The following is a 14911-nucleotide window of genomic DNA, read 5'->3' as shown; positions in this document are numbered from 1 at the left end:
ATTTTATCCACCCCGGCATCGTCTGGAACAGTTAGTTGAATTCAGACACACAAGACTGATCAGTTCTACTTTGCTAAAAAATGAGTTATTATCCACCTGTCATCTGGAACAGTTAGTTGAACTCAAACACACGAGAAACAAACTAAACTGTTCATAGAATGAACACCTTAGTACAACTTACACAGACAACAAAGCAGTTCGTTAATGGGAAATACAAGCGATTAGACTGTGCCAACTAATCAGCACGTGTCTGTCCTACTTTGCTAAAATTGAGTCCTTATCCTCCACCCATCATCTGTAGCAGTCAGTTGAACACAAACACACAAGAAACAAACAATTAGCAGTGTTCATACCTTAGTACAAAGAACTTAGACAGCAAAGCAATGTGTTACTGAAGAAACGCAAGCGATTAAACCGTGTCAACTAATTAGCGTGTGATCTGTTCTATTTTGCTAAGAATGAGTTCTTATCCTCCACCTGTTGTCTGAAACAATCAGTTGAACTCAAACACATGAGAAACAAATGCATCGCCCCGAGTACCAGCCACCACAGAAAGTCCAGCACCATGTACTAAATAAATTATTAGCACTAATGCGCCACTATCACAAATGATGAGCACCTTGCATTGTCAGTGAAAAGAACTGGGTACAAAAGAAAGTCCACGATGCATGCATTGTACTTACTGCGGCGGTAGGTGAAAAGGCACATCTTCGGACGAAGTGACGTTGAACAGTGAAGAAATCAAGCCCATAGCTACATCTATTGTCGAGTTATGCTTGGCTGAAGGCATCAGTTAGTCAGAATAAAATCCTGTTAAATAGAAAATTTTAAAAATTCCATAGAAACTTTTTGGAAGGGTTTGGGACTAATCTGAAGACTTGTGCCTAACCAATACCGCCAAGTTGTCTTGAAGGGAAATTGAGGCTTGGTTTTAGGGTGATATTTTCGGTTGGAAAAGCCCAATTTAGCATGATCCTACTATACAGTACTACCGTACTGTATGATTATATCCTCTACTTTCCGGTGATCACGTGATGAACGTAAATATTTTCTGCTGAAAACTATACAAAAGAGTATTGAGTTGAGAGTGGCCTCAGCTTCAAATTGCCCATTACATATGGTCAGACCCTATCTTGGTCGCTCTTTTACTGAATACTAATCAGGAGCCACGCCCAGCCTAGTTTATACGTATGCAAAGATCGACGGATTTGCAATGTTTTGGCTTTCTAAATAAGGGGTGTGGGTATTTACCTGCCATTCAGAATTGTCACAGTTGGGTAGCTACGAGGTAGGGGACTATGGCGTTACCTACAGCACAAATTGAAAAGGTACCAAGCTTTACTGATGCATGCAATGATCGTGTTATACTGTACTTATATTACTGCATAGGGCAATCTGACTGCCTTTGCGGCAAACGCCGTCACGGTGAATTTTGAAAGAATTTTACAAAAACACCACTCAGACCTAAGGAAATCCCTCGGTTTAGAAGAACTTATTCCTCTACTAAGGGAGTTTGATTTACTTACTAAAGAGGAATGGGATGCGCTTTCTAATAAACAGACTACTCAAAATCAAAAGATTGATTTTCTGGTTGGTCTATTACCACGAAAGGGTGAACATGCCTACACAAACTTTGTAACTTGTCTTGAATCAGAGAAAGAACATCCTGCTCACCAGGAGTTAGCTGATCAACTGAGAGGTACTGCTGCAAAGTTGGCTGAATCTCAACAGCAAATACCGATAATTACCTATGAAGTTCACTCTGAGGTATAGCTACTAAAGATATTATTACATTTATTTATTATTATTATTGTTTACTTTACTGAGTAGTCAGCCCTACTGGTGTGCTCAGGAATCACATAAACACAATACATTAATTACAATCATAATAGTTAGGGTTGGCAATGAAAAATTGACCCTCTTTGGATTAACTTGTAACTCAGGGGATGGAGTCTAGTTTTAAACACTGGATTCAGTAGTGACCAAATGCCTTCCGTTTGGGATATAGCCGTGTCGTAAATTTTGAGGGATTTTGGCTCATTTTCATAAAAATGGGCAGGATGATCTAGAATGTTGTCCATTGCTTTTTTGGGTTATTGGGTGAGGTACTCTACAAACTACACTTGCTTAAAAGGTGATTCGCTGTACTTCAATTTTCGGTAAAACAGCACTCGACGGATCTGCAATGAAAATTCAACCCACTGAAACTCACTTAACAAAGTCCAAGGTTAATTCACTAACTCCCAGACACCTTTTGGACCTTATTAAGTGGAGCTTTACAGTGTTTGCGTGCCAACGCAAACTGATGTTCTCGCTCACGCTATGATTTAGAAACTCGCAGCATCTGTTTCACCAAGAATATGCATCCATTTCGATAGTATAATGACCACCACGTAATGCACCATCAACGGAAACATTGAAGCGCTCTAAACAGTATCACTGATCGATGCTGCTGCCCATTTTTATTTAAAACCTGAAAAATCACGAAAATTAAAATTTGTACTACAGAAACAGCAAGGGGAATCACCACATTATTACCCTACGGTTTTGATGTAGACTTGGGTAGGATTGATCACCCAGCGCTGGAGGAGAAACTACAGAGGTTGATTTTTTCATTACCAACCCTATTGGAGTTTGATCTAGTCATAAATAGATCAGTATCTGTAATTTTGATAGTATCAGTTGGTAGTATGTTCCAGTCATTTATTGTTCTTGAGAAATAGCTGTTTTGGCATGCCATGGTGGATGAAGTAGGTAAGATATAGTGATACATTTCCTGTAGCTAAACCCTTCTGCATAATGAGGATTAGGCCGCTGCAAATAAATTCTCTGTTTCACATCCACTGCCTGCATGTGGTTACTGTCAGTTCTAAATATTCCATTACTCCATATTCTTCCATATTCTTCCATTACTTTCTGGTTTTTCTTACATTCTGTACAGGCTCAGTGAAAGCCATCTTGTTACAGTTTCGCTCACGTGTCAGCAGTGCTATCAAGACAACACAAATTCACGTTTGTGCTATTTTTGCAACTTAAAAAGGAAGGTACAGCAGCCTTCATGGTTGTGCCAGACAAATAATGGCTTGAAAAGCTGCCAATATTATAATGAGATAATGGAAATGGACCACCCACCTGCATGCAAATGTGCCTGAATCCAGGATGGGAAACAGAAATTATTTAGAGTGGCCTTACTTATGCACTAGCATTGAAACCTGGTCAGATTTGTGTACGTAAGTGGGTTAAGTCTCATCCTTGGTCTCATCTATACTGATCCAGGTCTAACCTGGATTGTTATTGTTATTAGCACTTTACAGTGATCAGCACTGAAGATCTGACAGCAACATGTGCTGCAGCCTTTGGATTGGATCATCAACTTGGTTGCACTTGACAATATGATGCAGATGTCAACAGAAGTTTGCTTTATTTTAAAGGTGAACTTAAAATGCAATGAGCCGTAGTTTAGTTCTCTGTGCACTGCTTTCTTCAGGGTAGCACTTAAACATTATAGTGCCTGCTTGTAAAGAGGCAGCATAGTTAGCACCAGCCTAAGAACAGAATTGGAGAACAAGTCTAGTTGAGTTAAAGCCCAATCAGGAGCAGTTTTTAATTGCAATCAGTTGTTCGAAGTAGTTAAACAGAAAATGCATAGACTTACATGGAACCATGTTGACATATTAATCATTGCATGATGGCATAGAACGGTTTTTCTGACCATGTGGTTTCAACCTGTATACGTTAAGTACTACTTTATGTATTGATTTCTGAATTTTGTTGTCTTGACCTAATGGAATGATACCATGACTTACTGAGCCAAAATTTTTCTCAAACTTCTTTTTAAGACTTCTTTGTTATCTAGAGTTAAAAACCAATGAGTTAGTTGAAGTTTCATCCTTATCTGGTGAATGTACTCTTGGAGTAATCCAGCTGGAAGAGCAAGCAATTGGTTTATATAGCAAAATAAATTACAGGCACCCATTTTATCAATCATAAAGCACAAATGCAACAAGCTATGGAGTTGGGACTTCATCATCACCGTGAACTGGAGAGTTTGTAAAGGTACATGCAGTTTCTGGTCTATGTCTGCTCAGCAATGACATGCTCTTAACCAAGAAGACTGTTCAAGGTGACTATAATTTTATGTATACAATAATTTACCACACATAAACGAACACACATAACTCTATGGCACAGATGTGAAACAAAGATAACTCGTTCTCCATTAAAAGGCAAGCCGACAGTATATAAAATATATATATATATATCAAGACACACAGTAGTGTGTCGTGCGGCCAAGAAGCCAGTATGCAACACCCATGAGTATATTGACAGGAAGAAAGAAAATGCAATTTTCGCACCTCCGTAGCTGTGCTGCCTTTACGAAACAAGACAATTTTTGCTTGGACACTCCCACCAACATCAGTACTCCACATATCAAATTTGAGTGGAATCGCTTCAAGCGTTCGCAAGATATGCGACTTCAAAAATTGGCTTAGCTTCTTCGTTTTTGTTTCTTCTTCTTTGTCTCCGTCTTTTTTCACACTTACAAAAACTGCCATAAAACGCGAACACCACATTCAATTTCCTTGAAAGTTGGTACACAGAAGGGGGATAGAAAGGCACATCTTGGCACCATGTTTGGCTGAAATACAATAAACAGTGAAGGAGTTGTTAGCGATTATTCAAGAAAAATAACACCAATATGTTGTCATGCCTAGCTACAGGGTAAAGCGCTTATGGGAAGAAGTTAAAAATTGGTGGGTGAATAGGTTAACCATTGAACCTCAAACCTTTTGTGGTTTGAAAGAAATCAAGCTAAACACCATGAAGATACAGCGAAAAAAGTAGATAGCTCAGCTAGAAACAAGTTACACTGTAGAGAGATCAGCAACAAACAAATCACACTGTAGAAAAATCAGCTGGAGACAAGTTACCCTATAGAGAATCAGCTACAAACAAATCACCCTGTAGAAATATGTGAAACAGATCACCATTTAGACTGTGCAGCTAGAAACAATTTACCCTGAAAAGAGCTCAGCAACAACAATGAGAGTTTCAGCTACAGTTAAGTTATGTAAGAAGTCATCTTATTAACTACAGTATGTGATAGTCATTCAGTGTTAAATATACAAATATTTAATCAGGCAAAAAGCTATACACACAATTACTTCTTTTGTGCTACAATTCCTGCAGTAAAGGAAGAAAAAACAAGTTAAAAGGAAGCACAAAAACCAGTTTAATGCAGGCTTTGTGGCTTGCAATACAAAAAGAAGTGATATCTAAACCAAAACAGCCAAGCTGTAAAAAAAGAGTGCGGCCCCAAAAAAGCCAGGGTGAAAAAAGATGTGAAATCCAAGGTGGCGGCCAAGAAATGACTGTGATGGTAGTTAATGGCAAAAAAATTTAATTACGACAATTCAGGTGAATTTGTGTTTCACATCTTTTTTTTCACTCTAGCTTTTTTGGGAGCCACATTCTTTTTTTACAGCTTGGCTGTTTTGGTTTAGATATACTGCACCATAAGTATTTTGTTGAAGTATATAAGACTAGTATAACTTATGATATGCGGTGTATACTTAATTGTATGACTTCAAAGCATTATGTTGCCTTCAATCACTCAAATAATTTCTATGGTAACATTGTTGACCATTTTCTTGGTAAGGGTAATGTAATCAGTGTATGTTCATTTATAGGATGGGAGGATGGTGTATGTGTGTTGCTATGGTAAAATTGTTGACAACTCTCTTAGTGGGAGTCATTCCAGTGTCTCCATGGGTTGTGGCACATTCACTGTAGCTTACTCAAAATATCATACATTATGTATAGTAGTGCTGTAAATGTAGGGATCATGGAGGTTAGAGGTGATGACAATGGGTATAGGTTGTAGTGTAGTAAAGGGAACAGGAGGGAGTGTAATATTGTTAAAATACAAAGCTCAGCCTGCACTGTAGGCATGTACTGCACCCTACCTTATGTAGTTTCTTTTTGTTGTCAGTAAGTTAAACGTCATATATGTGACCGGCTGAGCAAAAACCAGCCATTTCACACATTCCTCGACTTCCATTTTATTGCATCTCTGTAGTCTATAGTAATAAAAGAGTGGACAGCCAAAGTTTCAGCCATGGCCTTGGAATTATAGCGCTTGACAGTTCGAACAGTGATAAACTTGATTTGTACAGCAACAATATGGGAAATAAATTTCAGGCGCTTAGATAATCCATCTTAACTCTCAATTGAAACAAGCTATGAAGATTGGGCTTGGCTCAATCTGTGCACCATGAACTGGCAAATCAATCAAGGTATAGTGCTTTCCCTGTACTCCTCCGTGTTGACAAAGGAGAGGCCATTTCAACTAAGAAATGACGACGGTGAACATTGTTTTTACTGCATTGTAGATCAACGTTCATTATTCACGTATCCTTTGCTGTGCGAATACGTAACAAAGATTGTTTGACTCTCCGTAAACAGGCTAATCCAGTGGTGTATAGGCTTTATTGATTTGAGCTCAATTTCAGTGTGTACAAACGCGATTATAAAACATGCATAAAATTTTCATGTAGCACATGTATTTTTAAAAACCCAGTGTATTTCAATACAATTTTATGGCAAAATAGAATTTTGCAAAAACAGCCAGTTTTCACTCAGTGGGTCACATGTATGGCCTACATGACAGGTACTATACTAACACCAGATAATAATGTTTGCGCCTGTATGGTAGAAAGGTATGCACAGTAGTCTTTGCTTATGTAGCTACACACACACAGCTCTGCTGTTTAAAAGTATCTGTATATTCCAGTGTACTTGCAGGATGGCCTCTCTTCCAAAGTGATACTCATTATACATGCAACAATGAATTTTAATGCATGGTTTTCATTACATTAGCTATGTTCCCAACATATTATAATATGCAATATGGCAACTTCTGCATTGTAGGGCAGGTACCAATAAATTAATGTCTTTTGTGGTCAACATGCATATTATCATGTGATGCTACATGCATAGCCTGCATAATGGGACAGGTACTACAAGAACCATCCACATTGTTCACACCTGTGTGTTATAAGCATACACATTACTACAGTAGTTTTAGCTTAGCTACTACAATTCTGCTGGTTCAGGAGTACCTGCATGCTTCCCATCTTTTCGGTATACTTTGCAAGATGGTGGTATTAAGAATGATATCATTATGCATGCTGCAGGGCATGAATGGCACTGATGTTCAATGCTTGGTTGTTATTATAATGTGATCCCTGCATGTGGGGCAGGTACCAATACTAGTAGAATATACAGCAATTTTCTAAACCAGGTCATGTCTGGTTTACTGAATTTTTTTCCAAAAAACGTGTGTAATTGTTTTTCAAATGTTTGTATATATGTATACATGTTTGTATATTTGTGTTTTTTTCATCCACGTGAGCAAAATGGCTTATGCTAAAAGCAGCCTGTATATGAGAAATGAAGGTTATATAGAACCAGTAAACTCTATGTGATGAAAATCACCTATACAAAAAAGTATTATATAACATCAACATTAATCAGCATCGAAAACAAGAAAACACTTACAGGCAGCTGGATATAGAATTTTTAAAAATTGCCTGAACTCAAATTTTTGTCTGCCAGCCTGCCTGTCTGACTGTGGTTGCACAAAGCAGTGTATGGCCACCGTTTTATGCCACAATAACAAACTCACCAGTGGGATGTGCTTTTGGGGTTCCACTGAGTGTGCATGTGCTTTCTGTGCCTTGTTTTTCCTTTTATCAGCTAGTCAGTTGTCTTCTTCATGCAATGAAACCATATGAAGGTGTTAATTTTCCTGAACAGCTTGAGCAGCATATTTAGATGCCACAAACTTATTTATATAAAGTTTTAATGCTTACACTCAATAGACACTGTAACTTCAAGACCCATTAATGATATAGGTTGATTGAGCTTGGAGACCATACCTCTTAACAATATTTTTATTCAATCACAATTACCACACCCCATATTATTGGTCTAGCTGTATTCATAATGCTAGCAGACACACTAGGTGAAGGCTGGCTAGAGATACTCTGTCACCCTAATAGAACAGTCACATGTGTATAGCTGTAAGCAATAACAAGAACCAAACAAACTAGTATATTAAAAATTAAAAAGTAGTTATTAATGCAAATTAGCACTTGTAATTTTTTTTTACATTATAAGATCTGTAAGTGATAAGTAAGCAAACAAGTAACTTAGTAATAGTAAAGTAGTGGTATGGTAGCAGGGGGGTGGAAGCAGTTTAAGTACCTTAAATGAATTTGCAAAATCCTTGTTTTATGGGATGGAGACACCAGCTTATTTATGCTGTTAATTTTACATGAAAATTATGCTATGCTGTAGTGCTCATTTGCTCAAAATCTATGCCTCAGTTCTCATGTTTTACAATAAATTTGCACTTTTGAATGGGTAACTTTGGCTTATTGCTAACTTAAGGGCTACCAAATGCATAGGATTAAATTTGTGATATACTTAAGTGCAATGATACCTTTAAAACTTCTAATCTTCTTTATCCGTGTTTATTATCTTCAAGGAGTTTAAAACAAAGACAGATACAGTGTATGATAAAGTTACTGAGGCATTGAAGTCAGGCTTAGAAGAGCTAAACACGTGCATTCAGAAACTTGAGGAGAGAAATGCTGCCCTAGAGGAAGAGCTACTAGTAAAGGACAAACGTATAGAAGGCCTATCACAAGTGAGCAGTCAATATAAATTATGTGACCAGATTGGTACCCAGCAAACAAAAAATGTAGTACTTGACTCCTTATACTGATTAACTTTTGTTTAGTTTCAAAATGTAGCCAGATACTGTTACAGTAGCTGTACTCAAATAAAATGTCAGGCAATTATATGCAATGATAAAAAAGGTTATGAAGCTTCAAAGTTCAAAAAATGGGTCAAATTGTGTGTGTGAAAAAGGTATCTTTTCACAAATCCGATCACATATAGTTTTCTAAAAAAATGTACATTTAGTTTAACAGTTTAATTTCTCATTTAGAGTGATTATCAAGCAAGTCCTGAAGTAGCAAACTTTCAAAAATTGATGGAGTATGTTAATTGGTCACAAAACTCTCTTGGAAAACAACTTCGGATGGATTTCAACACACAGATCTTGACTGAACATTACCGTTGCACGCGAAGCATATTAAGAGAGGTTAAACGCTATCTTGCTCAAGATGTTGATCGTGCACGCCATAATATTGAGCTGGCATCAGAGGAAAGTGATGCTAGAAGTAGAGCATCATCTATAGATGTGCGAAGCAGGGCATCATCAATGGAATCACAAGTTAGCAAACCAAATTTGGCTCTACTACAATTACGAAAACACACAGTCAAGCTTGTAGAAGAAGATATAAAGGAAAGTCTTGCTGTAGAGTCAACATCTTCAGCAGATGAAGCTGATGATGAAGGAAATATACAAGTGAGTACATTATTGTAGATCAGGAAATAATCAGTGGACAGTAAGAATAATTTTTTCATAGTTAATTTAATTAACTCACGCTAAATATTTACGCTCGTGAAATTTTTGCTTATGAATAATTGTTTGGCAGCTCAGTTACAGGCATCCATTATATACAACTACTCATTTATCATACAACAAGTATAACATACCTTGATCCACTTTCTGTTTAACTAGGCACGTAGTGTAGCACTATGCACCTCTAAAAATTATCAGTGACCTGATTGGACAATGTAATAATGTCTGCAAAGTAAGGGTGTTCTAATCTAAACAACAGTGCGAAGGTGAATAGCTATACATGTTTAATTATTTTGTTGTACAGAAAATTTATTGACAAAGTACTTTTGTGGGATAGGCTGTCCACGAAAATATAATGCATCAAATATATTTTACAGCTAAATTATCTCAAATGAAAATTTTCAGATTAATTACAGTTCAGTTGCTCCATTGATGCACATAAATTAATAATAACTGTTTAGAACTGGGGTTTTGAGGGTTGGGAACAAGATGGTGGTGTAATCTTAGTTAATTCCTGTTTGCAATGCATGTCGGTTTTATAATGTGTATTGTACAGTTAACATTTTAATGTATATCAGTATAGCATAAATATCTCTGCCAAAAAGTTCGGTTTCTGCTCAAATTATTTACCTTCTGCATATCTTAGGCCAGTTACCCAATTAACTTGATGAGCAACTTTGCCATACCTATAGTTCACTAACAGTCTTCCAACTTATTCTATAGATCCCTCACTTCAGTCTGTTTGGGACAGTGTCATGGCAAAGAGTGTCTTTAGCTGAATTACAACCTGGTCCCTAGTGGAGCATGGCTTTACACTCTTTCTTCATTACTAGAGTTCCTATGGATACATATATACATGAAATTGACAAGGAGAAAACACCCTGACTGCCTGGCAGACTCCTGTAAGCGTTTGAGGTTTATTGGATGGCTGCAGGTTCGAGGCCGCCCATCCCAGCCTTTGGTTTTTTCTCTTTTCTCCACCTTTTCAAACACACTTACTGTAACAACTTTAGACAAGCTGTAGGACCAGGTGTCCTTCAGCACTTGTGCTGTAAAGCCTTAATAATAAATAAATAAATAAATGTGTTCTCTCAAGTGCACCTGCTGATGCATTATCTTTTCAGTTTACCTTGCTCTGTCTTGCCCTAAATTGAGTTACCTTTAGTTTGTTATGGACATCACTAAATTACGGAATAAAATGATAAAGGGACTCACCATTTTGTTGGGAAAAACTTGCCTAAGAACATCCATTTATCAAAATAGCTATATAGCTGCTCAAATGCAAACAATGGCCATGACCAAACAATCGCTTGAATATACCCTTGAGCTAATGTTAAGCCTTACATCTATAACTAGTTTAGAAATATATTTTCTGTTTGATTACAATGGCACACAATTCTTGCTATAAACAAGCCTAAGACACAAGCTTTAAGACTGTGGAAAAGAATACTGTTGCTTTGATTTGTGTTCAGATTGTTTTAAATCAGCTTTTCAGGCTTACAGGTACATGTACTGGTGGTGAGGGGTACATGGGCTACAGGTAGGACAATGTCATTATTAATGGCTGGCAAGATCAGCTAGAATTTGTGCATTTTAAGTTTGTTTAGAGTGCTAACAGTGACAACTTCATCATAACTTGCACTTTATCGAAGACTAGTTTTAAATGCAGGACTTAAGTATTGGTTCAAGTGTGCCATGTATATTGTACTCAGAGGCTTGTGTGCAAGGCTTGTGTGCAAGGCTATTGTGTGTAAAAAAATTTTGGTACTATACTATTACTAACTGGTAATCCACATTTTAGGCTAGTACAGTGTATATCTCATTCCTTTTGCACTGGTTGTATGTCCCAATTTTAGTATCATCCTTTAGCTATGTAACATCCAGAATGGAGTGCACTGTGAATGGCTTTTACGTAGAACATCTGAGCACTGGTTTGTAGGTATACAAGTGTTCCATTCTATTGTGGCTTCAAGTGCTTCCTCCTGATTGTCTTATGGCACAAGCAGAAAACTGCAAATGGACGAGTTACAAAACTGCTAAGAAATGAGCTTATGTTCAGCAAATTCATTAAGTTCGGCATACCTTCTTTGCCCTCCTTGTAATTTCAACAACTATGGGGAACTGGCTTATCAATTTAGTTTTATCATTGATTAGCCTCTCCACTGGCACACAATTTTTTGTAGTGGGGATAATAGGCCATCAAGCTTTGGGGAAAACGTTTTATTAATTGCATGTATTTTCATAAGTGCATGTTCCTATATATGTAAGTATATGGTTACTGCACTTCTTGAGGTTTGTCTCTGATTTATAAAACGTGATGTCCAATACAGTGGATTCTATATTAATTATTAACCTCAAGGGGGTGATATACATAGCTGTTATGCAGCAAAGTTACATGTGGATCATTGGCATCTATTTGTAAAACTGAGGGAGTTGTAAAGCACTATGCTGGTAGTTCAGACCTGGGATTCACAATGAAATTTGTCAGTGTTTAACTATAGAGTAGACAAATTGGTAACACTTTAACTGTTTAGGAATTCTAAGCTAGAGTGGGGACAATCAATTTTCTGAATTTGAAGACCGTAACTTAAACATGGTAGATACAGCCCTGATATTTTTTTTCCATCCATTTGGCAATGTTGATGCTCACTACTAACCAGAGATATCAAATCATTAACTTTTTTCAATCTGAAGTTCTGAATTGTTAAAGTTAGCAAATGTGGAGACTAGCTTATTTTCTCAACTTCCGTCACAATATTATACAGTTATTGTTAATCACAGCACTATATATATTCAAGCAGTCAGCAAAACTTTGTCATGCCACTTCCAGTGAAGGTATTATCACTCTGAATATATTATGTCAGAAGGAACACACAAAGCAATAATAACAGCAAATCTCGTAACTAAAAGTTTTCCACACAGGAGTAGTATAACAAAATTTCTAACAAGAATAACAGTGAATAATGTTGCTCACAGCAAAGCAATGCTTTGAGAAACACAAGCAGTTAAACTTAGCTGGTTAACTTTGCTGGAAGCAAACACTTATCTCTAAACAACAGTTAGGCAGCCAGGTAGAAAATTCCATCAAATTTTTTTTTAAATTTTGTAGCAATTGAAACTTTTCAGGCTAATTTGAATGCACTTTTGACCTGAGTTTACCCAACCAATACTATATTAACAAAACTCAATTGTGTGATAAATGCATACTGTTTGGTTTTTGCATTGTATCTTCATGGTCCTATATAATCTTGATTTCTTTCAAACCACCAAAAGGCACTCTTACAATGGTTACTATAACTACAGACCAATTTTCAACTGATTTCTTGAAGCGGTTTATCCTGTAGGTATGACAGAAGTTTGATCTTATAATATTGTCGTGAATATTGGTTGGATTTCCACCTAAATTGGTACTGAGATTTGCATTAATAACCCATTAAATGTTCCAAATTTCAGCTTGATTGTAGTCAGGAGCTTATAAGCGCCGAAAGTGCTTATGAGCTCCTGTTGTAGTACAAATTTGTGTTATATGTCAGATTTTGCAAAGTGAAGAAAAAACAAAGAAAAACCCCAAAGCTGTGGCTAGTCAGTGAGGAAACTTCCTTCAAATTTGGTATGTACCTGGTGGGCAATGCTACAGCAAAAGTGGTTTCAATCGGTTAAAGGATCATGGAACTACATATGTGTGAAAAATTGAATTTTCTTTCTGTCAATATACATGGCTTCTTAGGCCACCCCAGACACTACCATGTGTCTTGATTACCAAGTAGTAGATTAATAGCAATTGAAAATTGCATGGCTATAGCATAATGGGATGAAAAAGTTATGCTATATTGTAGGCATAATATATAGTTACTGTATATCATCACTATTGAGATTTTAGTGTTAGAAAATAAATTGTATTTTCAACTTTCTCAACCAGCAGCTATATTATGTAAAATTTCTTTTATCTAGAGACCTGGATCATTTCATAGAAAGAAAAAACCTTTTAAGGTATGTGCAGATATGATACAGTTTGCAATGAATGAACATGAAAGTGCATGCTGTGTTCATGAGTATAACACAAGAGGGTTGTATTGGAAAATATTGTGGTTGATTAAAGACATTACTTCAAGGCTAACTGCAGATAATCCAGCCACTTAAAATTGATAGTATGGCTGGCTGGCTAATGGATATAGAACTGTACTGATATGCTTTGCTGCAAATATTCTAATCCACACAAAAATGTAACATCCACGCTGTGAAAAAGGATGTGGCCTTTAAAAGCCTAATTGAAAAAATTGTGAAATCAAAGGTGGTGGCCAAGAAATGGCTGCAATGATGTTATTCTTTATAAAGGTTGTCTACATTATTAGCATTAGTATTTTCTTGGCCACAACCTTTGATTTCACAACTTGCTTTTAAAGGCCACACCCTTTATTAATAGCTTGGCTGTTTTCTGTGGATTTTGTATCTGTTTGAAGTCAGCCATAGACTGGGTTTGGAGTTTGACTTTTACCCAGATTTCTCCTTATCTACAGACAAAATGATAATATTATTGAAGACAGAAGTTATATATATATTGCATGTTTAATTGAGTTTCATAACAAAACTATTTTACAAATTTAGTGAATGCTCTATTAAAGTCAGCAAAATACAGTCATCATGGATTTTGTTACTATACAGAACATTTCAAGAATACTTTTAAGTAGAAATGTTTAGCACAGTGCTATATACACCATAGGGACTAATAAACTTACTTTAATAATGAATCACATTTTAGAAGTCTAATGTGTCAGACGTGTGGCTAGGAGCAGTGTGAATATAGTTTACAATTGTATGGATTTCATTAGCTAGATAAACAGCCATCTAACCACTCAATACATCAAAGCAAATAAGCAATTGTAAGTACAACTGCTACTGATATATGACTACAATAATTTTGTGGTACTCTAATAAAGTAGTCATCCATTTTTATATTTATTTTTGCCACAGTGCACAGCAACCTTTCAAGGAATAATTGTAGGAACTGATAGTTTAGAGTATTGGTAGCAGTACTTTATGGGCTAATGAATTCATTGCAACTATGATTATAATAGTGGCGACATAGGCCAGACTAAATAACCATTAGAGGTGTACCAATATACCGATACATATCATATCGGTGGCCGATATAGACATTTCTACTATATCGGTGGGAGCCGATATTGCTGCTAAAAACCGATACGATACACCGATATACAACTGAACCATCTTGAGGACACTGTCCAATGATCAAGCCATATTATAAACCCTATTATTTAGCTAACAAGGGTGGGAAACAGTAGTTATCTTCCTTGTCTAAAAGCAGTATGCTACGCGAAGCCATCAAAGTGCATGGATAATTACTGTTTTGTTGTCACAAAGCTTACCAATCATACAACAAACACTCATAGTGGT

The 14911-nt window shown here is 36.6% G+C and overlaps 1 protein-coding gene across 2 annotated transcripts in view; it reads left to right on the top strand.

Moving 5' to 3' along the window:
* Nucleotides 1–1208: 1208 nt before the first annotated feature.
* LOC136257907 (uncharacterized) overlaps nt 1209–14911 on the top strand; it is a 36144-nt gene continuing 22441 nt past the window's right edge. Inside the window, exons 1-5 of one of the 2 annotated variants that reach the window (XM_066051225.1) lie at nt 1209–1328; nt 1390–1767; nt 8552–8713; nt 9017–9439; nt 13448–13486. In XM_066051225.1, the coding sequence (XP_065907297.1) occupies nt 1299–1328; nt 1390–1767; nt 8552–8713; nt 9017–9439; nt 13448–13486 (1032 nt within the window). In that variant the 5' untranslated portion in view covers nt 1209–1298. The remainder of the gene's footprint in view (nt 1329–1389; nt 1768–8551; nt 8714–9016; nt 9440–13447; nt 13487–14911) is intronic. The other variant, XM_066051226.1, reaches the window with a different exon arrangement.

This window comes from Dysidea avara, chromosome 6 (genome assembly GCF_963678975.1).
Source record: "Dysidea avara chromosome 6, odDysAvar1.4, whole genome shotgun sequence".
Lineage (NCBI taxonomy): Eukaryota > Metazoa > Porifera > Demospongiae > Dictyoceratida > Dysideidae > Dysidea > Dysidea avara.
Note: the sequence above shows the minus strand (reverse complement) of the source record. Positions and strands in the feature narration are given on the sequence as shown.